The sequence below is a fragment of the Orcinus orca genome, chromosome X (assembly GCF_937001465.1).
Source record: "Orcinus orca chromosome X, mOrcOrc1.1, whole genome shotgun sequence".
Classification (NCBI taxonomy): Eukaryota; Metazoa; Chordata; class Mammalia; order Artiodactyla; family Delphinidae; genus Orcinus; species Orcinus orca.
Window position 1 is genome coordinate 63143530 of NC_064580.1, and position 27465 is coordinate 63170994.

The 27465-nt window shown below is 40.0% G+C and overlaps 1 protein-coding gene and 1 pseudogene across 4 annotated transcripts in view; both read right to left on the reverse strand.

Annotated features, from left to right (window-relative positions):
• The window catches only part of HDAC8 (histone deacetylase 8), a 243971-nt gene that overhangs the window by 66392 nt on the left and 150114 nt on the right, over window positions 1-27465 (reverse strand). Inside the window, exon 10 of one of the 4 annotated variants that reach the window (XM_033416194.2) lies at window positions 5017-5242. The exons of the other annotated variants lie outside the window; for them this stretch is intronic. Coding sequence (XP_033272085.1) covers window positions 5171-5242 — 72 coding nt within the window. The 3' untranslated portion in view covers window positions 5017-5170. Of the gene's footprint in view, window positions 1-5016; window positions 5243-27465 lie in introns of those variants that run through there. 4 annotated transcript variants of the gene reach the window in all.
• LOC117198676 (eukaryotic translation initiation factor 1-like) lies at window positions 19966-20596 on the reverse strand (annotated as a pseudogene).

Consider the following 27465-nt stretch of genomic DNA (forward strand, 5'->3'; position numbering starts at 1 on the left):
ACTGGGTCCCTCCCAAATTCATATGTTGAAGTCCTAATCCCCTTGTGTGACTGTACTTGGAGATGGAGTCTTTGGCAGATAATTATGTTTATATGAAGTCATGAAGGTGGAGCCCTCATGATGGGATTAGTCCCCTTATAAGAAGAGAACCAGCGAGCTTACTCTCTCTCCCTCCCATGTGAGGACACAGAGAGAAGGCAGCCATCTATGAACCAGGAAGAGAGCACTCATCAGAAACCTACCATGCTGGCATCTTGATCTTGGACTTCTAGCCTCTAGACTGTGAGAAAATAATTTCTGTTATTTAAGCTACCCAGTCTATGGTATTTTGTTATGGCAATCCAAGCTGACTGATACACTTAATATTGGCTATAGTACTGGTCCTTATTTATATGCCATCTTAAGCAATTTTTCTCTAATTGTTTGTTGGGTATAGCTTCTGCCTCCCCACTAGGCTATAACTTCCTATAAGTCATAGATCATGTCTTTTAAATCACCAGAAGCACCTACAACCACGTTGGGCACATGGTGGTAGTCAAAAAATTCCTATAGAAGGATACAACTGCACAAGGAGAGATGCTGAGTGTTCATAGCTAGAAAAGGACACTGAGACTCTGGAATTAGTGTCAGCTTTGTCACAGATGTCCTAAGTGTCTCTAAACAAATTAGCATATTTCTTCCTTTCTATCCATTTGCTTCTTCAGCTGTGGTATTTCTTCCTTCCCTTATGGAGTTTTGGTGAGACTTAAATATAAGCCAGTATTTTCAGACCCTTTGTAAGGAAGTGGAGAGACTAGGTTTCTGAGTCAGAAAAACTTGGGTTCAAAATCTAGTTTTCTCACTTACTAACATGGATTGGAGCACCAACCTTGTGTGAGGTGCTTCATACACATGGACTCCTTCAGTCTTCACAATCACATTGCATAGTGTGTATGAGAAAACTGAGCTTCTGAGACACTGGGTAAATTACCCAGGTCCCACTGCTAGTTAGAGGATCAGAATCCCAAACTGGCTCAAAATCCCACATTCTTTCTACCATACTACAGGCTCCAAAAGAGGATAAAGGTTAACGTCTAGAAAGAATAACCTCCTACACTGGATTTCATGACTCCATTCAACAGGGACAAAAGTTTTTGCTTTTCTTTGGGAAAACAGGAAGCTGCCACCTTAATATTTAAGTAATGTAGTAAGGCCAGTTGGAATCAGATTTTCAAAAGGACTATGACCCAAAAGAGGATACGAGCCATTTCACTAGCCCTAGGGCGCCATGGGGGTAGGGATGCGGTTGTCTTATTTACTTCTGTATTATTAGAACCCAGCACTGTGCCTGGCTCTAGGAAGCACTCAATGACTATTTGTAGAGAGTATTTACCTAGTGCAATGGAGGGGCTGAAAGAGAGTACATTCTGTGGCCTGGTATTGTGGCTTCTAGAAAGGTGTAGCTATAGAGATTAGGCCTGAAAGAGCCAGTCACATGGCTGCTAAGGCTTGGAACTGAAGTATTTTTCTCATACATTTTAGATTCACAATGAAACAAGATTCCCTGGTGGGAATTTTCCCAAAGACTGGATCCAGACACCCAATAAAAGGGTTACAAGTGTACTTGCATATAATTTGCAAATGGTTTATATCTAACTACATTCTCTGTCATCTATTCCCTGGTGATTTTCAAGGCAAAAATTTATTGCTATCCTAAAGATTATTGCTTTTATTTATTTATTTATTTATTTTTTGCGGTATGCGGGCCTCTCACTGTTGTGGCCTCTCCCGTTGCGGAGCACAGGCTCTGGATGCGCAGGCTCAGTGGCCATGGCTCATGGGCCCAGCCGCTCCGCAGCATGTGGGATCTTCCTGCACCAGGGCACAAACCCGTGTCCCCAGCATCAGCAGGCAGACTCTCAACCACTGCGCCACCAGGGAAGCCCGTATTGCATAATTTATAAAAATAATAAAAATTTATCTTCTCTTTCTTAAGCAAAAAAGAATAGACAGTACCATGTTATGCTGTCAAGGCTGTTCAGTGCAGACAAGTCACATCTTTATTACTGCCATATAAATTGTTTGATCAATCATGTTTAGGTTCTATTATAAAATTTAAAATGTGAGGTGTACCTGTCCATATTAGCTATTATCACTACTGTTTCTAGTATAGCAATCCCCTATGTCATCAACACGAGCACTGCCCCATTCAAAAGGCATTTTGGAGGGATTTCAATTAGATAGAGGCCCTCCAAGTAGAAATCTGTGTTACTGAGGTTTCAAAGCAAGGACAGTTTTCCCTACCACTCACCAACACAATTAAGGTTCAGTTGCAGAGACATACTTCTCAAGGGTAGAGGAGGCTGAGGTGACAGAGAGCAGAACTATGAACATCCATTCCTAAGTCACAGGCAGAAGTTTTGCTCTGTAAGCTGATTCTTGATAGAGTAGCAATTTATAAATGGAAAGAGATATGGGATTTATCATTCAGTAAGCATTTATTGAGGGCCTGCTATGTGCAAGATACTACATAAGCATCACAGCTTAATAAGGAGAACTTTCAAATCTATCAGGTCTTTTCTTGTCATTACCTTAAAATATCATGTCCTGTATTTAAAAATGGCAATGTAATCATGAGAAAAAAAATCCAAGCTCAACATCAGTACAACTTACATTTGCCCTCTCAAGTGATGATAAAAAGAACTGTCTAATGTGCTTTAACAAGCTTTTGCACATGCTGTTCCCTCTGCTTGGAATTCTCTTTCCCCCTCTCCTGTCTGCCTGGTGAAATCCTACCCATCCTTCAGGATATCAACTGAAATATCATCTCCTTGGTGAGCCCTTCTGATGTCCTCCTGAGAGAATCATTCCTTTCTCTACACTCACAAAGCTCTTTGCATAGAACTTCTACTCTCATACTCCATTGTAATTTTTTCTTTCTCACACTGTACTCTGAGCTCCATAAGTCAGGGAACACCTCTGATTCATCTTGGTATCCCCAGCACAACGCCTGCATATAGTAGTCAGTAAATGATTGATGAAATTCCCTGACCACTTTGGAAAATAAATCTAGTAACACATTACAGAGAGTGTTACAGAAACCTAACAAGGCTTTGCACATAGTATGTGCTTAATGAAGGTTTGCTGACATTGAATGTGGTACAAATGGTGCTTCTCTTAGGTCAAGGCTATAGACAGCAATTCTTGCTAGCCCCTTTATGGCGCCACATAGCAGGCACAAGCCCTTCACAGACAGACATCCTTGTGATGTTCCAGTCACTGAATGGTACATGTGCCCCAAACCATCACCCCCACTGGCTTGCCAGAGGGCATGAAATGGTCCATTATTAGTTACTTCTTGGGGTTAAGGCATTTGCTACAGAAGTTCCCTGCTGGATTGCTTTCAGACAGAGGAAAAATTCATCAGAAGCCACCTGAAAGATTTTGCACCTCTTAGAAGACCTGTAGATCATTCATGCCCCTCTCCTTCTAATTACAATCTGCAGTCCAGAGAAAATTCAGAACACAGGAAAAGGTCCTTAAAGAGTCGAGATCTCACACAGCTTAAATTGTACCTTATAATCACAGTAGACAATCCCTGTCAGCTTAGAGTTACAAATTTTGCTGTTTACAAGTCCTGTGAGGCACAAATCTAAAGAAGGTAAAAAACCACAAAAACCGAGTCAACGTTATTAACCTTTTTTGTATCAAAGCACTAAAAATGTCTAAACTTTGGCTTTTAATCATAGCCATTTGCAAAATCCTACTAATTTTTCTCTGGTTGTTGGGGAATAAAACCCTTTTTCTGTTTCTGATGACGGTTGTGTAGAAGGAAACTCACTTTATAGTTTGCAAATGCTACTTTCATTGGAAATACACCTATCTTGTAGACCTTTAGTATATAATCACCAAATATCAATACTATATATATATATTTTTTGGTCAATACAGGCACAAAATGGTCAATCACTCCTGTGTTACCTAGAAACCAGTTAGGCCAACTCCACATTTTCTGAGCATTCTAGTTAAGAGTAACTGAGGGGACTTCCCTGGCGGTCCAGTGGTTAGGACTCTGTGCTTCCACTGCAGGGGGCACGGTTTCCACCCCTGGTCAGGGAACTAAGATACTGTATGCCACACGGCATGGCCAAAAAAAAAAAAAAAATTGAGATCATCTTTCCCTAATTTTGAAAATCAGGAGGTTTTGTGACTCATTGATTACTTAGGGAGTTCTTATTCAGCATTGGTAGTTGAACATATTAAGTAGAAGGCCAAAGCTAAACTCTGTTGTATTTAGCTGGAACAAAGACCAGTCTTGCTTTCAAATCTGTGTTAGCACTGTTTGAACAGTAAAATAATCAAAAGCCCAGAGATAAGCCAAGTTTCTCAGCATAATCCTCTTCCACGTCTGTTAGCTTGGGGAGGGATGGGTGAGAGACGGACAATGCCAACACAAATGGAAGTGTACAGTGAAGAAAGAAAAGGAGGGCCAGAACAGTGGGTGAAAAGTTAACTTACTTCACTTAGACCACCATATGAAAACCAGATGTGTCGAAAATGTTGGATGAGAAAAACTGGTGTTACTGATATAGCGTGAACAAACCCTTTGTGCTTTCCTCCCAACACAGTATCATTACAGGGTGCCAGAGGTGTCATTTTATTTCATTTCACATGTAGCACATTCTCAACAAGTTAAACCATTTCTAATCTTGTGTAATTAGATAGGTCTCGCTACATCCCTCAGTTGAAGGATTTTATAGGCTGCCTTGTTCTGTCTCCTTTTTGTGACAGCTTCTTTGGGGCTGGAAACTAACATTTGCTAACATTTCTTCCCTTCTGGCACCTGTCAGCTGGATGGGCTCTGGGAAAAGGAGGATGGGGAGGGAAGGAATGCAACCTTCCTCCCCCCCCCACACACCACTGCCTTGGTATTAGAGCCATCTTTGTCTCTACATAGGGATTACTCTGTTCTGGAAAGTGCTGTTAAGTACACACTCAAAATAAACAATGGGCAGATGGGTGAATGGAATGATAAAGTTCTTGTTTTTTAATTTAATTTTATTACAAATTTCAAGTTCCTTTGTTTACTAAATATAGAGTCTGGGTGAGGTTCTAGCCAGAGGTGGAAGTCCTTTAATACAGTCCAAGGAGTCACCAGTCCATGAAGTGGATGGGCCTTGGCTCTTTGATCTTACCATCTGGTCACTGTGGGCAGAGCCTCCCACTGGAGACAGCGACCACGGCACGACTGCCTTCTCTCCACCTCAAAGCAAAGTTGTGAGGAGTCATCAGATATTTGACATTGGAATCAAAGGCTATACGAACACCAGGGCTTTTACTTCAATGCAGGAGTAATAATAGCATCTTGAAATTGAGAGTTTTTCCTTCAAGAAGCTTTAAAGCTATCTCCCCACCAAAAGCTTTCTTAGGGTCATTCCTTGACCATTCTATGACGTCTTTGTGAGGTTGCTGGCTGGCAAATGCTCTCCATGTGTAGACTAGGAAATCCAGAATTAAGGCCTATTTATGCTTCTATGCCTTGGGACTTGTGCATGATTGATTATATGCAGGGCCTGACCTCTCACCACAAAATTCTGTGGTTTTTGTCCAATAATGAGAAAAGACAACTGAAGGAGTGCAGTATACAAGAGAATGGGTGAGTGACAGGGCCACCTGACGTCCCCTGGTACTTTACAGTTTATAAATCGCTTTCAGAGTGGTCCTTTCATGGAGAGGCAGTGTACACTCCTATTTCACCAAAGCAACTGGACTGCAGAAATAAGAGCCAGGGTGCTGGCACAGTCCTGGAGGCCCTAGATTTCTCACGCTGGGGGTGGGGCAGTGTGTGGGTAAGCACTTTGCCTTCCAGGAATAGTACTGCTCTGAGACTCCTCTGTAGACTGACTGGAACGGAGATTAAGCCCAGGGTTCTCTTTGCATTCCATTTAGCAGTTTGCTCATGCTTTTACTACAGATCAGCCTCAAGAATTCTTCTGCCAGCTGAGAATCTGAAATGTTGCCTTGGCTGTAAAACAGTATCTTATTTATTCACATAAATCCCCTCCCCCTCTTGTCCATGATTATTTTCACCCTAAAATGGAAAGAGGGGCAAATTATGTGAGCGTTTGGGTGCTGGACTGCAGCCACCCTTGGCAATCTTCGTTAATCTTTGAGATTCTCACCAGCATTGACTAAAGAACAGTGACTCACCCAGAGTAACACATAGTCTCTCTTTCCTTTAGAAAAGCAGTTCCTCAAAAGTGCTGCTAAGAAAAACAAAACAAAAAAACTACAGTTCAAGGGAAAGAAAAAAGCGCTAAGAGCAAAAGATGGCTTTAAACAAGCCTAGAAGATTTTGAAGGAGGGGAAGGTGATTATCTACAAGGGATGGAAAAGTGGCTTGTACATTTTCAATTTCCTTTTCAGTTCCAAGTTTGAGACCTAAACATCTTTTGTCTAGGGGAAGTTATGACAGGAGGACGTTAGGTCCCCTTAGCCCCAGCTCACTACTTGAAACTTCCCAGTAGCTCGGGGAGGCTTGCTGCTCAGCAGCCCTGGCCAGAGGGGTGGAAGGGAGACAAACAGCAGGAAGGAATAAAAGTAAGAAGCAGCTGGCACAAATGCGGCCGAGCCCTCCCCTCATTCTAGCCAGTTGTATAGACAGCTGTCTCTTTAATTTAACCCTTAGTCCAACCTCCAAATGACAAAGCTCATTTTACTCATACAAGTCTCTTCTGGTAGAGATGGTGGTTGGTTTAAAACGAGGAAAAATGTAGAGGTAAGGGAGGTTAAGTGGGGAAAACTTGACAAAGACAAAGACGGGAGTTTTTACCCCCCTCAAAACATGCATGTGGGGAAGAACGCCAAAGGAAGGCTGTGAACGAAGAGACAGAAACCTCTGTTGTCAAAGGCAGTCTGGAGGAGGGAGGACAGGCTTGCACAGGCTTGGGGACAGTTTTGCTTCTACTTCTATTTATATTCTCAAGGCTAATTGTGTAAATGGGAGTTTCTTACTCCAGAATGGCCATTTGTAGCTGCACGTGGGTTTGTTTTTCCACACTATCAGACAGCCAACTCAGCACTACTGTCAGCAGCTCTGATCAATAGAGAGAAGCTTAATTATTCACCAATCTGGAGACTAGGAGTGTAAATGTGCAAACGTTTTCCCCTCAAGTGGCCTTAGAATTGGAATCCTTGGGTGTTCGGGCTGGAAGCAACTTTATAAAGTATGTTCCAGTTAAACCCCGAAGAAGACTGGGGAGGAATTGGAGCCTGGAGAAGGGAAGTGAATTGCCCAGGGTCACACGAGCCATTGAAAGCAGCCTGACGTCTCTCTACTGGCTCCATGTTTCCTGTCTGCTCTCCCACCCCCACCTTCAGAGACCCTCAAATGTATCTGCCTTGGCAAAGTCTGTGTGTTTTCCTCCTGGCTGTTTCAATTGCTATCCCATGACAGTGTTGGCAGGCCCGGTGACTGAGCACAGCCTTAATTATGAGAGAGGGAGTGCTTATTCCTGTACTCCTGACCCAGCTGGGAAAGGGCCATCCTGCCATTTGCAGCCTACCTTTGGTTCCAAGGCCCGCAGGATGAGGAGACCGGGGAGCACTGTGCCCCCAAAGGCAACACTGCTGCTGTGAACAGAGGCAACTGCTTAAAAGAGTTTTTTTCTCTTCTGCAGCTTGTAGCCTGAAAGTTTCAGAAGGAGCGGGAGAATCCCCTCCTTCTCCAGCCTTCATTTAAAGAAATGATGCAATTGATATATACACAAAATGCTTAATATATGTAAATCATATTTGTATGTAATTTCTACCTGAAATATACTTAATATATAAATCATGAAGCATAATAATAGAATCAACACCTGTGAGCCCACCATCTGCCTTAACAGAACATTACCAGCGCCACTGCGGCTCCCTGCAGGCTCCTCTGCAGCCCATCACCCTGCCTTTCTCCCAGAGGTACCCACGGTCATGAACTTAAGTCACTCCCTTGCATTTCTTCATCGTCTTCCTACATATACGGGTATCCCTAAGCAACAAACTCTTTAGTTTTGCTTGCTTTCAAACTGTAAATATTGGTATCATGCTAAATTTTTTTGCAATTTGTTTTTGCTCAGAATCGTGCCTGAGAACCTCTCCCATGGTTATCTGCAGTGGTGTTTTATTCCTTTTCATTGCTGCCTAGTATTTCACCGTTAAGTCTACTACAAGAGAGACACACTACTGTTGATGAACATCTGTTGTTTCTAGTTTTTTTTTTTTCCTATTCTAAACATTGCTATAAACTTTCTTTACAGTACACTTGCCCAAGTTTCTCTAAGGTCTGTTTCTAGGAGTGGAATCAGTCAGTTGTAAAGTACACACATGTTAAAATTTGTTAGATAATGCCAAATTGTTTCCCGAAGAGGTCTTTCAATACACACTCCCACCAGAAGTGTAAGTGTTCCACATCCTCACTAACGGCTCCACATCCTCACTAACACTTAGGATTATTTAACTTACATCATTTTTTGCAATCTGGTGGATCAAAATGGAATTTCATGATGTTCTTTTTTGGTCATTCCTTTTTTTTTTTTTTTATTGAAGTATAGTTGACTTACAATGTTGTGTTAATTCCTTGTGGTTTTATTTTGCATTTCCCTGATTACTAATGAGGTTGAGCACCTTTTCATGTCTCTTGGCATTCAGATATCCTCCTCTGTGAAAGGCTTGTTTATATCTTTTGCTCATTTTTCTTCCAGATTTTCTTTCTTATGTATTGGTATATGAAAGTTGTATATTTCAAATACTAAGACATTGTCAGTTATATGAGCACTAAATATGGTGTTCCACGTTGTGCCTTTTCACTTTCTGGGGTTTTTTGGTGAAAAGAGGCACTTCATTTTAATGTCACTGAATTTATTACTTTCTCCCTTTATGGTTGGTGCTTTTTGTATTTCTTTAAAGAAATTCTCCCCTATCCCAATATCACAGAAAATTTCTCCTATCATGTTTCTTTGTGACCAAGAGTTTACTGGCATTTGGGGCAGGGCACTTATTCTTTATGTGGGGCTGGCTCTTACATTGCAGGACACTTTAGCATCCCTGGACCCTGGGTACCAAATGCCTTTAGCACTATTCCTGTCATTATAACAATCCCAAACACTCCCATACATTTTCAAATGTTCCCTGGGTGGAGGTACTACCAGTTGAGAACCTCTGAATTATATTTTCTTCTAAAAGTTTAAAGTATTTAGTATACCCAGAATTGATTTTTGTGTTTGATGTGAGATGGGAATCTAATTTTATTACTTCTTTATGGCTAACCAATTTTCCCAACACTAGTTATTATAGAATTAATCATTTCCCCCACTGATCTGCAATGCTACCTGTCATACATCAAATTTTCAAACAGGTATAAGTCTATTTTTGAGTTTTTTATTCTGTTCCATTGGCCTATTTGTCAAACCTCTTTACTTACACTCTTAAGTACTATAGCTGTATGATAAATCTTAATATCTGAGAGAGTAAGTTTTTCTACCTTGTTCTTCAAGAATGCCTTGGCTTTTCTTTGCACTCCCATATAAATTGTAGAACCAACTTGTCACATTCCATGAAAAACCCTATTGGGATTTTGATTGGAATTATACTATGATTGACTCAGGGAAAAGGATATCTTTACAATATTGATTAGCCCTACCTGTACAGAACATGGCTCTCTATTTCAATAAAGTTTTATAATTTTCTCCATAGAGGATCTCTGACACATCCTTTGTTAGATTTTCTACATAGATACCTTATATTTTTATTGCTACAGTATCTTTTTAAAAATTGCAGTTTTGATTCTTGTTGTTGGTTTATAGAAATGACTTATCTCCTTATATTCTCTCTTAAATGTATTCCAATCAGACTTTTTCACTTAGTTACATCAAAATTGTTCCTGGCAAAGTCACCCATGACTACACAGCTACTAAGTCCAATGGTCACATCTCAGTCCTCATCTCATTTGATTTCTCAGCAGCATATGACATAGTTGGTCACTCCCTCCTCCTCAAAACACTTCTTCACTTGGCTTCCAGGACAGCACACACTTTTGATTTTCCTCTTACCTCACTGGTTATTCCCTCTCAGTCTTCTTTGCTGGTTCTTCCTCATTTCCCCAACATTTTAATGTTGGACTGTTCCAGGGGCCAGTCCTTAGACCTCTTCTCTTCACTAGCTATCCACACTCCCTTGGTGATCACATCCATTCTCATGGTTTTAAATTCTATCCATATGCTAACACCCTATTTTGCAATGCTAGTTCAACTCACTCTCTGGAGCTATCATGCGTGTGTGTGTGTGCGTGTGCGTGTGCGTGTGCGTGTGTGTGTGTGTGTGTGTAAGGAAGGAATATATATATTCCTTCCTCCTGCTTGACATCTCCAACTCAACATGTCCAAACTGAACTCTTATTACCCGAAACTGAGCTTCCCACAGTCTCTCTCTCAGTTGCTCACTCCATTATTCCAGTTGCTCAGAGCAAAATCTTTGAGCCCTTGCTTTCTCTCACAGCACTCACAATATGTCAGAAATCCTCTACCTTCAAAATATATACAGATTCTTATCACTCTGCACAATCTACACTGATACCACACTAGTTCAAACCACCATTATCTCTTTAAGAAACAGCTTTATTGAGATGTAATCTACATACCATACAATTTAACTATTCATAGTATATAATTCAATATATTTTAGTGTATTCATGAGTGGTGTGACCATCACTACAATCTACTTTTATAATATTTTTGTTCCCCCTAAAAGAAAACAGTACTCATTAGCAGTCATTCTCCATCCCCTCACTTCATGTTGCCCTAGGCAACCACTAATCTACTTTTTGTCTCTATACATTTGCCTATTCTGGACATTTCATATGAATGGAATCATAGAATTTGTGGTCTTCAGGTACTTCATTCCTCTTTATTGACAAATAATATTCCATTGTATGACTATACAACATTTTACTTATATATTGATCAGTTGATGGACATCTGGGTTGTCTCTACTTTTTGGGCCAATATGAACAATGCTATGAACATTTGTGTCCAAGTTTTTGTGTGGACATATGTTTTCATTGGGTGTACAGGAGTGGAATTGCTGAGTCATAATGTAACTCTATGTTTTAGCTTTTGAAGAACTACCAGCCTGTCTTCCAAAACAGCTGTACCATTTTACATTCCCACTAGTAGGTAGTGTGTGAGGGTTCCATTTCTCCACATCTTGTTACCACTTATTGTTATCTGTCATTTTGATTCTAGCCATCCTAGTGAGTGGGAAATTGTTATCTCATTGTGTTTTTGATTTACATTTCCATGATGACTAATATTGTTGGACATCTTTTCACGTCCTTGTTGGTTATTTGTATATCTTCTTTGGAGAAATGTTTATTCAGATCCTCTGCCTATTTTTAAATTGTTATTTGTCTTTTATTATTGAGTTGTAAGAGTTCTTTATATATTCTAGATACAAGTCCCATATCAGATATATGATTTGCAAATATTTTCTCTACTTCTATGAGCTGTCTTTCCACTTACTTGAAGATATTGCTAGTAACAGAAAGGAATTTCAATGAATTCCAATGTATGTATTTAATTTTGATGAAGTCCAATTTATCTATTTTTTTCCTTTTGTTGCTTACGTTCTTGGTGTTGTACCTAAGGAACCATTGCCTAATACAAGGTCATGAAGATTTACACCAACGTTTTCTATGAGTTTTATAGTTTCAGCACTACATTTACATCTTTGATGTGTTTTAAGTTTTTTATACATGTTGTTAGGTAGAGGCCCAATTTCATTCTTTTGCATGTAGACAACCATTTCTGAAAAGACTATTCTTTCCCCCACTGAATTTTCTTGGCACCCTTGCCAAAAATCAATTGACCATAAATATGAGGGTTTATTTCTGGACTCTCAATTCTATTCCATTGATCTATATCTCTACCCTTATGTCAATACCACACTGTTTTGATTAGTTTCGCTTTGTAAAAAGTTTTGAAATCTGAAGTAATTATGACCTCATAAAATTGTTAGGAAATGTTCCCTTATTTTCTATTTTTTGGAAGAGTTTGGAAGGATTGCTTTTGATTCTTCTTTAAACATTTGGTAGAATTTACCAGTGAAGCCATCTGGTCCTGGACCTCTCTTTGGTGGGAAGTTTTTGATTACTAATCCAATCTGTTTAATTGATACAGGTCTATGCAGATTTTCTATTTCTTCTTGAATCTTAAGTTTTGGCAGTTTGTACCTTTATAGGAATTTTCCTATTTCATCTACATTATATAATTTGCTGGCATAAAATTATTCATAGTATTCCTCTTATAACCCTTTTTTTTAACATAGTTACAACATTTTTTTCCTGCAGTGAGGACTTTTAAGACCTACTTTCTTAGCAACTTTCAAATATGCAATACAGTGTTATTAATTATAGTCATCATGCTATACTTTACAGCCTCATGACTTATTTTATAACTGGAAATTTGTACTTTTTCACTCTCCTCACCCATTTCATCTATGCCAATCCCCCAGCCCCCTCCTCTGGCAAGCAGCAATTTGTTCTCTGTATCTATGAGCTTGGTTATTTTTTGTTTGTTTTTGTTTTTTAGATTCCACATATGAGATCATGTGATATTTGTCTTTCTATGACTTATTTCACTTAGCACAATGCCCTCCAGGCCCGTCCAGGGTGTCACAAATGGCAAGATTTCCTGCTCTTTATGGTGGAATAGTACTCCATTGTATACACAGTCAGCCCTCTGTATCACTGGGTTCCACATCCACAGATTCAACCAACCATGGATCAAAAATATTAGAAATATTTTTATTCCATAAAGTTCCAAAAAGCAAAACTTGAATTTGCTGCATGCTAGCAACTATTTACATAGCATTGACACTGTATTAGGTATTACAAGTAATCTAAAAATGATTTAAAGTATACAGGAGGATGTGCATAGGTTATATGCAAATATTATGCCTTTTTATATAAGGGATTTGAGCATTCGTGGATTTTTGTACCTGTGGGGTGTCCTGGAACCAATCCCCTAAGGAGACTGAGGGATGACTGTATATACCACATCTTCATCCACTGATGAACATTTGGGTTGTTTCTATATCTTGGCTATTGTAAATAATGCTGCAGTGAACATGGGGGTGTATATATCTTTCTGAATTAGTGTTTTCATTTTTTTTGGTAAATACCCAGAAGTGGAATTGTTGGATCATATGGTAGCTCTATTTTTAATTTCTTGAGGAATCTCCATAATGGCTTTCCATAATGGCTGCACCAATTTACAATCCAACCAACAGTGTATAAGTGTTCCCCTTTCTCTACATCCTCTCCAACATTAGTCGTTTTGGTAATAGCCATTCTAACAGGTGTGAGGTGTTATCTCATTGTGGTTTTGATTTGCATTTCCCTGATGATTAGTGATGTTGGGCAACTTTTCATGTATCTGTTGGCCATCTGTATGTCTTCTTTGAAAAAATGTCTGTTCAGATCCTCTGCCCATTTTTAAATTGGATTTTATTTTTTTGCTATTGAGTTGTAGTATAATCCTTTTTATTTCTGTAAAATTGGTAGTAATGCTTCCACTTTCATTTCTGATTTAAGTTATTTGAGTCTTACTTCTTTTTTCTTAGTCATTTTAGCTAAAAGCTTGTCAATTTTGTTGACATTTTCAAAAAACAAGTTTTGGTTTCATTGATTTTCTATTTTTTCTTTTTCATGTATTCCCTCTCTAATCTTTGTTATTTCCTTCCTTATCCTTGCTCTGGATTTAGTTAGCTCTTCTTTCTCAGATTTCATAAGATGAAAGGTTGGGTATTGAGTTGAGATCTTTCTTTTTAACATAGGTGTTTATAGCCACAAATTTCCCTCTGAGCACTGCTTTAGCTACATCTCATACATTTTGGTATGTTGTTTCTTCATTTTCCTTCATCACAAATTATTTTCTGTTTTCCTTTGTGGTTTTTTTTTAAATATAAAATTTTTCTTTTGGCTGCGTTGGGTCTTCATTGCTGTGCATGGGCTTCCTCTAGTTGCGGGAGCGGGGGCTACTCTTCGATGTAGTGCGCGGGCTTCTCATTGCGGTGGCTTCTCTTGCTGCAGAGCACAGGCTCTAGGCACATGGGCTTCAGTAGTTGTGGTGCGCAGGCTCAGTAGTTGTGGCTCATGGGCTCTAGAGTACAGGCTCAGTAGTTGTGGTGCACGGGCTTAGTTGCTCTGCAGCATGTGGGATCTTCCTGGACCAGGGATTGAACCTGTGTCCCCTGAATTGGCACATGGATTCTCAACCACTGCGCCACCAGGGAAGTCCCTCCCTTGTGGTTTTTTCTATGACCCACTGGTCATTTTAGGAATGTGCTTTTTAATTTCCACATATTTGTGAATTTCCCAAATTTCCCTGTTATTGATTTCTACTTTCATCTCATTGTGGTCAGAAAACATACTTTGTATGATTTCACTCCTTCTACGCTCTATGGCCTAGCCTATGGTCTATTCTGGAGACTGTTCCATGTGCATTTGAGAAGAATGTTTATCCTGTTGTTTTCCAGTGTAGTGTTTCATAGATCTATGTCAGGTCTAGTTTAGGTCAAGTCTTCTATTCCCTTGATCTTCTGCCTAGTTGTTCTATCCATTATGGAAAGTGGGCATTGAATTCTCAAACTATTATTGTTTGTCTATTTCTCTCTTCCACTCTGTCCAGTCTGTCAATTATTGTTTCATGTATTTTGGGACTCTGTTGTTAGGTACATATACGTTTATAATTGTATCTTCCTGATGGATTGACCCTTCTATCATTATGAAATGTCCCTATTCATCTCTAGTAAATTTTTTTTGTTATAAAGTCTCTATTTTTTTTCCTTTTTTTTTTTTTTGGCCACATCGTGTGGCATGTGGGATCTTAGTTCCTTGACCAGGGATTGAACCCATGCCCCCTGCAGTGGAAGCATGGAGTCCTAACCACTGGACAGCCAGGGAATTCCCTATAAAGTCTATATTTTGATATTAGTTTAGCCACTCCAGCTTTTTAGGGTTGTTGTTTGCATGGAATATCATTTTTGATCCTTTTACTTTCAACCTATTTGTGCCTTTGGATGAAAAGTGTGCCTCCTGTAGACAGCATATTGTTGGACCTTGTCTTTTTTTAAAATCCAGTCTGATAATATCTTTCTTTTGATTGGATTGTTTAATTCAGTCACATTTATTGTTATTATTTATATGCTTGGATTTACATCACCATTTTGGTTTTTGTTTTCTATATGTCACATGTCTATATTTGTTATCTTACTTAGTATTAGGTGGATATTTTCTCATGTAACATTTTAATTCCTTTAATGAATTTTAAAATTATTTATTTTTGAGTTATTTTCATTGTGGTTTTTCTAGGGCTTATAATATACATCTTATTAGAATCTACTTCAGATTTATACTGACTTAGTTCTAGTGAAATACAGACATTTTATATAGCTTCATTGCCTCCCCCTTTTTGATATTATTGTCATACATACATATATATTTATATATGTAATAAATCCAACAATATATGGCTGTAATTATTACTTTATATAATTTTATGTCTTTTAAAACGGCTGAGAGGAGTTCCCTGATGGCCTAGTGGTTAGGATTTGGCCCTTATACTGCAGAGGTCCAGATTTGATCCCTGGTCAGGGAACCATCCCTCATGCTTCACAGTGCAGCCAAAATACAATAAATAAATAAACGAATAAATAAATAAAGACTGAGAATAAATATATATTTATAGTGTTCACTAACATTCTTACTCTTCTGGTTCTTTCCATTTCTTTCTGTGGATTGGAATTACCATTATTGTCATTTCCTTATTTCAGTACAGCTTTCTTCCCATTCCCTTCTGTTGTGCTGTTATTGTCAAATATGTTATGTTTCTATATATTATAGTCCCAATAATACAATCATATTCATATTGCTTTATGTAATTGATTTTTAAATCAGTCAAGAGGGGAAAGGGGAAGAAATATGCAATTACACTGCCTTTTCTAATTACCCACATAATTACCTTCATAAGCATTCCTTGTTTTTCATGTGCATTCAAATTATTGTCTGACATCACGTGCTTCCAGCCTGAAGAACCTCACTTAGTATTTCTTTTAAGAAAGGTATCTGGGCTTCCCTGGTGGCGCAGTGGTTGAGAATCTGCCTGCCAATGCAGGGGACACGGGTTCGAGCCCTGGTCTGGGAAGATCCTACATGCCATGGAGCAACTGGGACCGTGAGCCACAACTACTGAGCCCGCACATCTGGAGCCTGTGCTCCTCAACAAGAGAAGCCGCGATAGTGAGAGGCCCGTGCACAGCGATGAAGAGTGGCTCCCGCTTGCCACAACTAGAGAAAGCCCTCGCACAGAAACAAAGACCCAACACAGCCAAAATAATAAAAATATACACAAAAAAAGGTACCCTATTCCCGTCTTACCCCTAGGTTCTTCATGACCTTTTTTTCCCCTTAGATTCCATATATATGTGTTAGCATACAGTATTTGTTCTTCTCTTTCTGACTTACTTCACTCTGTATGACAGGCTCTAGGTCCATCCACCTCACTAGAGAATGGACTTGAGGATATGGGGAGGGGGAAGGGTAAGCTGTGACAAAGTGAGAGTGGCATGGACATATGAACACTACCAAACGTAAGGTAGATAGCTAGTGGGAAGCAGCCGCATGGCACAGGGAGATGAGCTCGGTGCTTTATGACCACCTAGAGGGGTGGGATAGGGAGGGTGGGAGGGAGGGAGATGCAAGAGGGAAGACATATGGGAACATATGTATATGTATAACTGATTCACTTTGTTATAAAGCAGAAACTAACACACCATTGTAAAGCAATTATACTCCAAAATAATAAATAAATAATACACTAAGTCAAAAAAAAAGAAAGGTATCCTAGCAATGAATTCTCTGTTTTTTTTTTCCATCTGCGAATGTCTTTAATTCACCTTCATTTTTGCCAGATATATGATTCTTGGTGTTTTTTTTTTAACTGTCAGTAGTCTGACTATATCATCCTTCTTGACTCCATTGCTTCTGATGGGAAGTCAGCTGTTAATCTTATGGGGGTTCCCCTGTATGTGATGTGTTTTTTTTCTCTTCCTGCTTTCAAGATTTTCTTTTTGTTTTTCAACATTTTACTATGATGATACTGGGTATGATCTCTTTGGGTTTACTTAGAATTAATTGAGTTTCTTGGGTGTGTAAAGTTTTTTTAATCAAATTTGAGAAATTTTGGAATTCCCTGGTGGTCCAGTGTTTAGGACTCTGTGGTTTCACTGCTGGGGCCCAGGTTTGATCCTTGGTCAGGGAACTAAGATCCTGTGAGCCGTGCAGGCAGTGTGGCCAAAATAAGGAAAAAAAAAAAAAGGAGAAAATAAGAAATTTGAAGAGTTTTCAGCAATCTTTTTGAATATCTTTTTCTGTCCTTTTAATGCTCTCCTCTCTTTTTAGTACTCCAATTATTCATATATTGATGCACTTATTTATATCCCACATTTCGCTGAGGCTCTGTTCATCTTCAGTTTTCCTCTCTGTTCTTCAGATTGCATAATATCTATTGTTATATCCTCAAGTGGACTGATTCTTTCTTCTGCCAACTCAAATCTACTGTAGAGCCCCTTCTAGCAAATTTTTCATTTGTTTCTATACTTTTCAACTCCAGAATATACATTTGGTTCTTTTTTATAATTTCCATTTCTTTCCTTTTTTAAAAAAATAAATTTATTTATTTAATTTTTGGCTGCATTGGGTCTTTGTTACTGTGTGTGGGCTTTCTCTAGCTGCAGTGAGCAGGGGCCACTCTTTGTTGTGGTGCATGGGCTTCTCATTGTGGTGGCTTTTCTTGTTGCAGAGCACAGGCTCTAGGTGCACAGGCTTCAGTAGTTGTGGCTCATGGGTTCTACAGCGCAGGGTCAGTAGTTGTGGCGCATGGGCTTAGTTGCTCCGGGGCACGTGGGATCTTCCTGGACCAGGGCTTGAACCCGTGTCCCCTGCATTGGCAGGCAGATTCTTAACCACTATGCCACCAGGGAAGCCCTAATTTCGATTTCTTTATTGATAATTTATATTTATTGAGACATTGCCATCACACATTCCTTTACTTCTTTTAAGCAACCTTTAGTTCTTTGAGCATACTTATAACAATCGTTTTGAAATCTCTGTCTGCTACATCCTCCACTTGAGCCTCTTTAAAGAGAGTATTTTTATTGCTTTTCTTTTCTTTTTTTTTCCTTCTGTGTATGGGTCATATTTTCCTGTTTTTTGGAGGAGGGGCAGGAAAAAATTACTTTTCTCATAATTTTTTTGTTGAAATCTGAACATTGTAGACAATATATGGTAGGAACTATGGGATACTGATTCCCCACCCCACCCCAGGCTGGTGGCTTTTAATTTCTTGGTTATTTGTTTGATACCTTGAATGAAAATTGTAAAGTTTATCCTCTCTATAGTATAAAGCTTGATGTCCCTGCTCTGATTTTTTCCCCTTGTTTTAAATTTTTTGCTTGACTACCTAGGGGTTACTCCTGGGTTGGCACAAGCCATTTATTGTCAAGGTTGTGCTTAAGCCTCCCAAGTCAGTTAGATTTTTAACCTTTATTGTTGGATATCTTTGTGGTTTGGAGGCTACTATCACAGTTCAGGGTTTATATTGGGTTGGCCAAAAAGTTTTGCCCAGGTTAGAGTGGGAGCTGGGTGGAGGAAAAGAGATCTGGTTTTCTTGACCATGCCTGCTTGGACTTGAGTTTCTGCAACATGGAGCTGGGAGAGATGAAAAATTCCAGCAGCCTGCCCTTCCCTTGGTGAGATCATAACCCCAGACTGGGTACTGCAGGGGGAAGGAACCTCCATCCTCTTGGCTGCATCTGCCCAGAGTAGTGAGTTTGGGGTAGAGATTCTGCAAAGCAGAGGTGGGGTGGGGGGAGTTGTGATAAGGGAGTGAGTCATGGCTCAAATGCCATAGACTCTTGCTATTCTTGGCTTTGGTGATCTTCTCTACTTTGTTTTATATTTTAATAATTTTTGCTTTTGTGTCTATTATTTCCTTCCTTCTGCTTTCTTTGGATTTATTCTATTGTTTATTATCTAACTTCTTAAGTTGAATGCTTAGCTCATTAACTTTCAGCCTTTCTTCCTTTTTTTTTTGGTCGCACTGAACAGCTTGTGGGATCTCAGTTCCCTGACCAGGGATCGAACATCGGGCCATGGCAGTGAAAGCCTGGCCACCACAGAACTCCCTCTTCCTTTTTAATATACTCTCCTAAGGCTATAAACAGCCCTGTAACCACCACTTTAGTTGCAACATACAAGCTCATTTCTAAACATTTTCTAATTTCCATTAAGATTTCTTCTTTGACCTAAAGAGTTATTTAAAAGTGTTTTTAAATTTCCAAAACTGTATTTTAAGAAAAAGACTGTATATTTGGATTTATTTATATTGTCTTATTTTATTCCATGAGTTCCATTTTTGCTGTGTTTTTTCCTCTTTTGAATCAATTGATTTTTTCTTGTTCCACTTTTCCACTTCTATTACTTTGGAAGATATTCATTCTTTTTCTCTTCTTTTAGTGGCTATCTTTGAAATTCTAACATGCTTACTTAATTCAATAAAACCTAGAGTTAATTAACATATGTACCCTCTTCTTGAAGGGACCCCTAAAATGTTTTGACTCTAATCCTCAACAACATGAGTTGCTATTGTGAAGCCTTTAAATTCTGTGTTTTTTGTCTTCTTTTAATCCCACAAATTATAAATTACTAATATTACCCACATGTTTAACTTTTGTTTTCTACTTAAAGTTCTTTTGTATATCTCGGAACTTCTTTTTTGGATAATTTTCCTTATTCAGTGACAAATGTTGGTGGTAAATGCTTTAAATTTTTTTTATATTAAAATGCCTTTATGTTGCCTTTATTCTCTGAAGACAGTTTCACAGTATATATAATTTTTTTGGCTCTTTTCAGTTTATTGCATGAAGGAGTTACACTAGTCCAAGTTAAAAGCAGACCCCAAATGGTTACATTATACAAGCTGTGAGGTTTTTAAACTTGTGACAAGGGACAGAAGGAAAATTTTGCTCATTGCAAGGAAATCCTCACGTAAGCTTCAGTGAGCCAGAAGCATTTAAAACCTATGAACCTTCAGCTGATTGTCCTTAGCCAGTCCAGTCTCTACGAGGAACTGGCATATGTTCTAGCGCTGGTCACCCTGTAGCTGAATTACTTCTCCATATTCTGGATGCTCAAGTACAGTACCATTGCAGGCAAATTTCTTCTTAAACGCCTTCACTAGTTTCTTTTTATCGTAATCATCAGTGATCCCTTGGACAGTAGTAAGGGTCTTCCTGCTGTTTCTCTGTTGAATTCTTATATGGATATAATCCTCAGTGCCAGCAGGAAGCAGATCATCACCCTTACTTGCATCAGCAAAGGGGTCGAAAGAGTGGAGGTTCTGGATAGCAGACATACGATATGATTCCTTTTCCTCGGTGGAAATGGCCTGCAGAAGGTGGCAGCTGGAAAAGGCGGGTGGGGGGGACAGAGCGTCAGGAAGCGAGGGGGCTCGAGGGGGAAGCTGCTGAGTCCTCAGTGGCGGCTCAGTGAGTGGGCCACAGCATATATAATTTTAAGATGAAAATTATTTTCTCGAAGCACTTTCAACATTATATTCTAATATGGCTTCCAATGTTGCTGTTGAGAAGTCACCTATTGGTCTAATTGTTCTTTTGTATGTGATCAGTCTTTTCCTTGTAGCTCGTTTTAAGATCTTATCTTTGTCTCTGGTGTTCTGCAGTTGACTGTGATGCATGTAGATATTAATTTCTTTTTATTTATCTTGCCTGGAATTTCTTAGTTTTCCCAAACCTGCAGATTTTTGTTTTTTCAAAATTCTGGAAACTTTCCAGCTATGGTTTATCTGAATGGTTCTCCCCCTTTTCTATTATTTCTTTGTAGAATTCTAAAGAGATTAATATTGGGTCTTTTTGCTTTATCCTCCATATCTCTTAAGCACTCATATTTTCCATCTCTTTGTACCTCTTTTTTGAATTTTGTGTGATTTTTTCAGATGTATTTTCCAGTTTCCTAATTTCTCATCAACTGATGCATAAAACTTCATCAAGGTTTTTAATAACAATTATTATATTTTTCATTTCTAGGTATTCTATTTAGTTCTTTTTCAAACCTAGCAGGTCATTTTTTTTTTAACATCTTTATTGGAGTATAATTGCTTTACAATGGTGTGTTAGTTTCTGCTTTATAACAAAGTGAATCAGTTATACATATACATATATCCCCATATCTCTTCCCTGTTGCATCTCCCTCCCTCCCACCCTCCCTATCCCACCCCTCTAGGTGGTCACAAAGCACCGAGCTGATCTCCCTGTGCTATGCGGTAGCAGGTCATTTTTGATAGTCTCTTGCTCTGTACTTTTTTATTTCCTTAAATGTATTTAACATATCTATTTAATATCCTGTATACGATAATGTAAATATCTAAAATCTTTGTGGGTCTAGTTATGTTTTACCTTTTTTTTTTTCCCTGTTGTCTGCTTCCTCCTGGAAGTTGGTTTTCTTGTGTAAATTGTGACTTTTGATTGTGAAGGACTTTGTTAGAACTCTCTGTGGGATTTCCATGTGGCCCGAGAGTAACAGTGTTCTCCCATGAAAGCTTTCAATTTGATTTTCCCTGGTGTTTGAGGCATCACAAACCTAGGTCCACTTTAAATTAAAAATCGTGGCCTGTGATTTTTTTGTGCCATTCACATAATATATATTCAATCTCCAAACCAGGTGTCATAAAATCTCAGGGAGGTATTTAAAAAAAAAATTCTACTCAAAGTTAAAACTTAGACAAAAAATTTTTCCTTACTGTCTGTCCCTTCCCCCAGCTGTAGGCCTCTGTTGTCCAATACTAACCACTTAGCCACATGTGGCTATTAAATGTAAATTAGTGAAAATAAAATAAAATAAAATGAAAAATGTAGTTCGTCCGTCCCACTAGCCACATTTCAAGTGCTCAATAACCACATGTGGCTACCGTATTGGTCAGTGCAGATATAGAACATTTCCATCATTGTGAAAGTTTTATTGGATAGTGCTGCTCTAGAACATTTGAATCTACACATGTCTCCAGGGTGTGTGGTGTCTTCAGAACTAGGTTACACCTTTGAACAAACCCTTGTCAATCTGTGTCTTAGTCTGTATGCTTTCTCCCTGAAGATGTGCAAGTCGTAATACCCAGAATCTGTGAATATGCTAACTTACATGGCCAAAGGGACTTTGCAGACATGATTAACAATCTTGAGATGGGGAGATTATCCTGGATTATATGGGTGAACTCAATGTAATTACAAGGATCTTCATAAGGGAAACAGGAAAGCAGGAAATACACAGTCAGAGAGGTGATGTGGTGACAGAAGCAGAGGTTGGAGTGATGTACTTTGAAGATGGAGGAAGGAACCATGAACCAAGGCATGCAGGAGACCTCTAGAAGCTGGAAAAGGCAACGAAACAGATTCTTCCCTAGAACCTCCAGAAGGAATATAGTCCTGTGACCCATTTTAGACTTTTTTTTTTTTTTTTGCGGTACGTGGGCCTCTCACTGCTGTGGCCTCTCCTGTTGCGGAGCACAGGCTCCGGACGCGCAGGCTCAGCGGCCATGGCTCACGGGCCTAGCCGCTCCACGGCATGTGGGATCTTCCCGGACGGGGGCACGAACCCGTGTCCCCCGCATCGGCAGGCGGACTCTCAACCACTGCGCCACCAGGGAAGCCCCATTTTAGACTTTTAACCTCCAGAACTGTATGAGAATAAATTTGTGCTGTTTTAAGCTACTAAGTTCGTGGTAATTTGCTACAGTAGCAATAAGTCATACAAACTATGAAAGGAGCCAGTTAAGAAAGGCTTTATTTTAATATACCAGAAATGTGTGGCTGCCAAATGGCATTAAGTTATTCGTATATCTACTCATTTCCTCTTCCTATATTTCTATTTGGCCCTGAGGGTACAAGGCCCATGCAAACAAAAATTTTAGAAGGGAGACTGATGCAGGAACCTATACTCTCATTCATTTATTCAACAAATATAAATATATACTGAGTGTTTATCATGCTCCAAGCACTGTTTTAGGTGCTTGACATATATTAGTGAATAAAAGAAAAAAATCTCTGCCCTCAAGAAGCTTACATTCTAGAGGAGAGACAGAGTTGATAAACAATAAACATAATACATAAGTAAATTACACTGTATGTTAGCAGATGATTAGTGCTATTGGTGAAAAAAAAGTGTGAGTGGTCAGGGAGTGGGGATGGGCAACTATAGTATTAAATATGGTGGTCAGGGTAAGTCTCATTGAAAAAGTTGCAACTGAGCAAAGACTTGAAGGAGTTAGTCATGTGATCATCCACAGTAAAGCATTCTAAGCAGAGGAAACATCCAGTGCAAAATATTGAAGTGGGAGTGTGCCTTGTGCCTGATACCTTCTAAGAACAGCAAGCAGGACAGTGTGGTGGAGGACAGAGCAGTAGGAAATGAGGTCAGAGAGGTGATAGAGGGCAGACCATGCTGGGTCTTGTAGGCTACTGCAAGGACATAAGCTTCATACTGAGGAGGACCCCTGACTTTTAGGGTAGACAAGTGTACAATTAGCATAACACTCAGAATACACAGGAAGAGATATAGCGCTTAGAGAATGGATGAATTTTTAGATGCTGTGAGTGGCAAGCTTTCTTCTGAGCACCACGCTTTTGTACCCATTTGCTTCCTGGACTTTTCTACTTGTATGCTGATTGGTGACTCAAACTCAGATTGCTCCAAATAAACTCGTGATCTTCTGTCTTAAACCCTTTCTCCTCTTCTGTTCTCTATCCCACTTAATGGTATCCTGTTAGAAATCTTGGAGTCATCTCCTGATTCTGCTTTTTCCCACTCCACTATGTCCAATCAGACTCCCAACCCTGTCAGTCTTAGTGTGTAGATATGTCCTCTTCTCTGTTCCCTCTGCCTTCACCTTGGTTGAAGCTTTCATCTCTCACGTGACCTCTGTAATCACCTCCATGGTTCTATAACCTGTGTACCAACTGTAGCTGCCACAGTTCCAAAACTGATCATGCCACTCCCTCTTTTTTTTTTTTTTTTTTGTGGTACGCGGGCCTCTCACTGTTGTGGCCTCTCCCATTGCGGAGCACAGGCTCCGGACGCACAGGCTCAGCGGCCATGGCTCACAGGCCTAGTTGCTCCACAGCATGTGGGATCTTCCCGGACCAGGGCACGAACCCGTGTCCCCTGCATTGGCAGGCGGACTCTCAACCACTGCGCCACCAGGGAAGCCTGCCACTCCCTCTTTTAAAGATCTCTCCTGGGGACTTCCCTGGTGGTGTAGTGGTTAAGAATCTGTCTGCCAATGCAGGGGACATGGGTTCGAGCCCTGGTCCAGGAAGATCCCACATGCTGCAGAGCAACTAAGCCCATGCGCCACAACTACTGAGCCTGTGCTCTACAGCCCGTGAGCCACAACTACTGAAGCCCGCATGCCTAGAGCCTGTGCTCTGAAACAAGAGGAGCCACCACAATGAGAAGCCCATGCATCACAACGAAGAGTAGCCCCCACTCGCTGCAACTAGAGAAAGCCTGCACACAACAATGAAGACCCAACACAGCCAAAAAAAAAAAAAAAAAATCTCTCCTGGCTCCTACTGCTTGTAGAATCTTGTCCCAATCTCTCCTTCTATTCTCATTTTCCAATATGCTTTTTTATGTCTCCCATGCTCTAGCCGTACTGAACCTGTCACTATAATCCCAGCATATGCCACCCTATCACAAGTATATATATATACCTGAAAAAGCAGTACCTGCTAGCTATTATGATTATCAAATAACAATGGATTCTTTCTTCCAGAAATGCCCTTACTCTTTCTCTTCACCTTCAAAAATACTTATATACCTTTCTACTCAATTCAAATGCCACCTCCTCTGTGAAGCCTTTCTTGTTTCCCTCAGTAGAGTTTGTTGCTACTTCTTGTGTGTAGCTCCAGCATTCTGTATCTATAGCCCCTGGGCCACTTAATACAACACATCGTGATTATTTGATTACAGATCTGCCTCCCCCAACAGACTCCAAGCTGCTTGAGGGCAGGTACCATCTCTACTGATTTTTTCATGCCTATTAGCTAGTAGTGTCGGGCCCAAAGGAGGTACTTAATTATTATTTGGTGAAATAAAGAATGAATGACTGAAATGATTCAGGAAAAATCTATGACTTGCTAGTCAAGAAGAAAGAGCAAAAGAGGGGAATTTCATACACAAAGCAGCTGGCCTAATAGCTCAGAGCTGGGAGGGGTAGCCACAAAAAGACTAAAATTGAAGATGCGGGCTGGGTTATAATGGGAGACGAGAGCAAACAGGAAGGGCTGGGTGGACCTAGCTGGGGAAGTGCTATGAAGCCACTGCCCAAAGTCTGGATTTTCATTTGCATGAGTAGGGAGTTGCTGGAGAGTTATTAGAGACATGGTTGAAGTGAAGCCATGAAAAATGACCTGCACTGCAAGGCTGGAAGGAGGCAGCAAGGCCAGCCAGAAGGCAGTCACAATAACCCAGAGCAGAATGGGCATGGCAAGTGCAGGCAGGAGATTCAGGGGGCACAGAAAAGGAGGGGGCTGGATTTGGTGAATGATTGCATTTGGGAGAAGACCCAAAGGTAGTGAGAATTGCTGAAGATTATGAAAAGCAGAGTAGTGCACAGGAAGAACACGAGACCAGCAGTTAGGAAATCAGGGTTCAGTTACAGCACAAAAATTATTCCCTATTAACTTAGTCTTCCTGTGCCTTACCTTCCTAAAGAGTAAAACAAAGAGGTTCCCCATTCAAATTATCGGCAAATCCAGAATCCTTCAATTCTACTTCAAAAATATTTCTTGAATCACACCATCTTCACTGCCACCACCCTAGTCCAGGCCCCAGCAGTCCTCAGCTGGACCAGTCTATTAGCCTGGACAGTGGTCTCTGCACCCTCTCTCGTCCCCACACTATGTGGTCTCCACACAGCAGTCAGCACCATCTTCTAAAAATGTCAATTCGCTTACGTTACTCCTCTGCTTAAAAACTCTTTGACCCCCACTACAATTAGAGTCAGATTACACTCCTTACCTCAGCCTACAAGTCTCCTACATAGTGTGGCTCCTGCCTGCCTCTCTGACCTCATCCCACCCCCCTCACCTCACTCAATACACCCCAGTCGCACAACCTTTCTGCTTTTTCTTGAGCATATCCAGCTCTTTCCTACCTTTTCACATGCTGTTCCCTGAAATGCAGCTTTGTCTGGCTGGGTTCTTCATGGCTTTGGTACTTCAGACCTAGATTTGATCCCCTCAGAGAGGTCAGTCCTGATCTCGGTATCATCTGTTTATTTCCTTAGCACTTATCACAATCTGTAATTATTTTATTACTTGTTTACTGCTGATCTCCCAGGAGACTACAAGTTCTAAAAGGTAGGGCCCCTCTGTCTACTTCACTGGGCATTTGTGAGTGAGTGAATGAGTGAATGAATGAATGAAAGGGGTGATGGAAGCAGAGTTCACCAAAAATGGAGTTGTGAAGAAAAATGGAGGAAAAGATTTTGAAAAGAGTTCCGTGGAATCTTGAGGATAGCATAACTAGTTTCACCCAGCTCGTAGTAAAAACTGTTAAAAGGAATTGAGACAGGAGACAGAGAGCTCAGGCAAAAAATCATGGAGAATCACAGAAACTGCAGCTAATGGAACTCAATTCAAATTACCAGAAATTTGTTGAGTACTTACTATATGCCAGACTCTACGCTAGGCCTCACTGTGAGACGTATAAAGATGAGTGGACACTTCAAGAGTTTATATTCAGGAGGCCAGAAATAGGAGAGAAGGAAGTGCAAGTGATAATAAAAGGCAGAATTTAATCAAAGGGCGCTGGGGCTAACAAGAAGGGGCTCAGGGAAGGCTTCAGAGAAAGTTACTCTGACGCTGAAGTCAACAAGTTCCAGTCTACAATGAAATACGAGCAGATGCTTCTCTCTGCTCTTCCCCACAAAATACTTCTGAAAAGTAGGATGGAAAGCAAAATATTTTTCAAGATGACTTTTGAGGCACTGTGTTAGTGGGGAAACAACTACGTGAGTTTTGGCCCTACCACTCACTATTTGGGAGACCTTGGACAATTTGCTCATTTCTTTTTCCTAACTATTATTGAGGGCCTGCGCTAGGCACTTTCATATATACTATTTTATTGAATCATTTATCTTTTCTAAGCTTCAGGTTTCTCCATTCCCTTTGAACTTTAGCAGACTAGATTTCTGGTTCCCAGTTGGTGCTGGGTACAGACCTGCAGGTATTCCTTTTTGCCTTCAGGTAGCACCCACACTTTTGCACCAAAGCAACAGACTGGCTTTTGGTAATACCCTAAAGGCACTAGAGTGCACT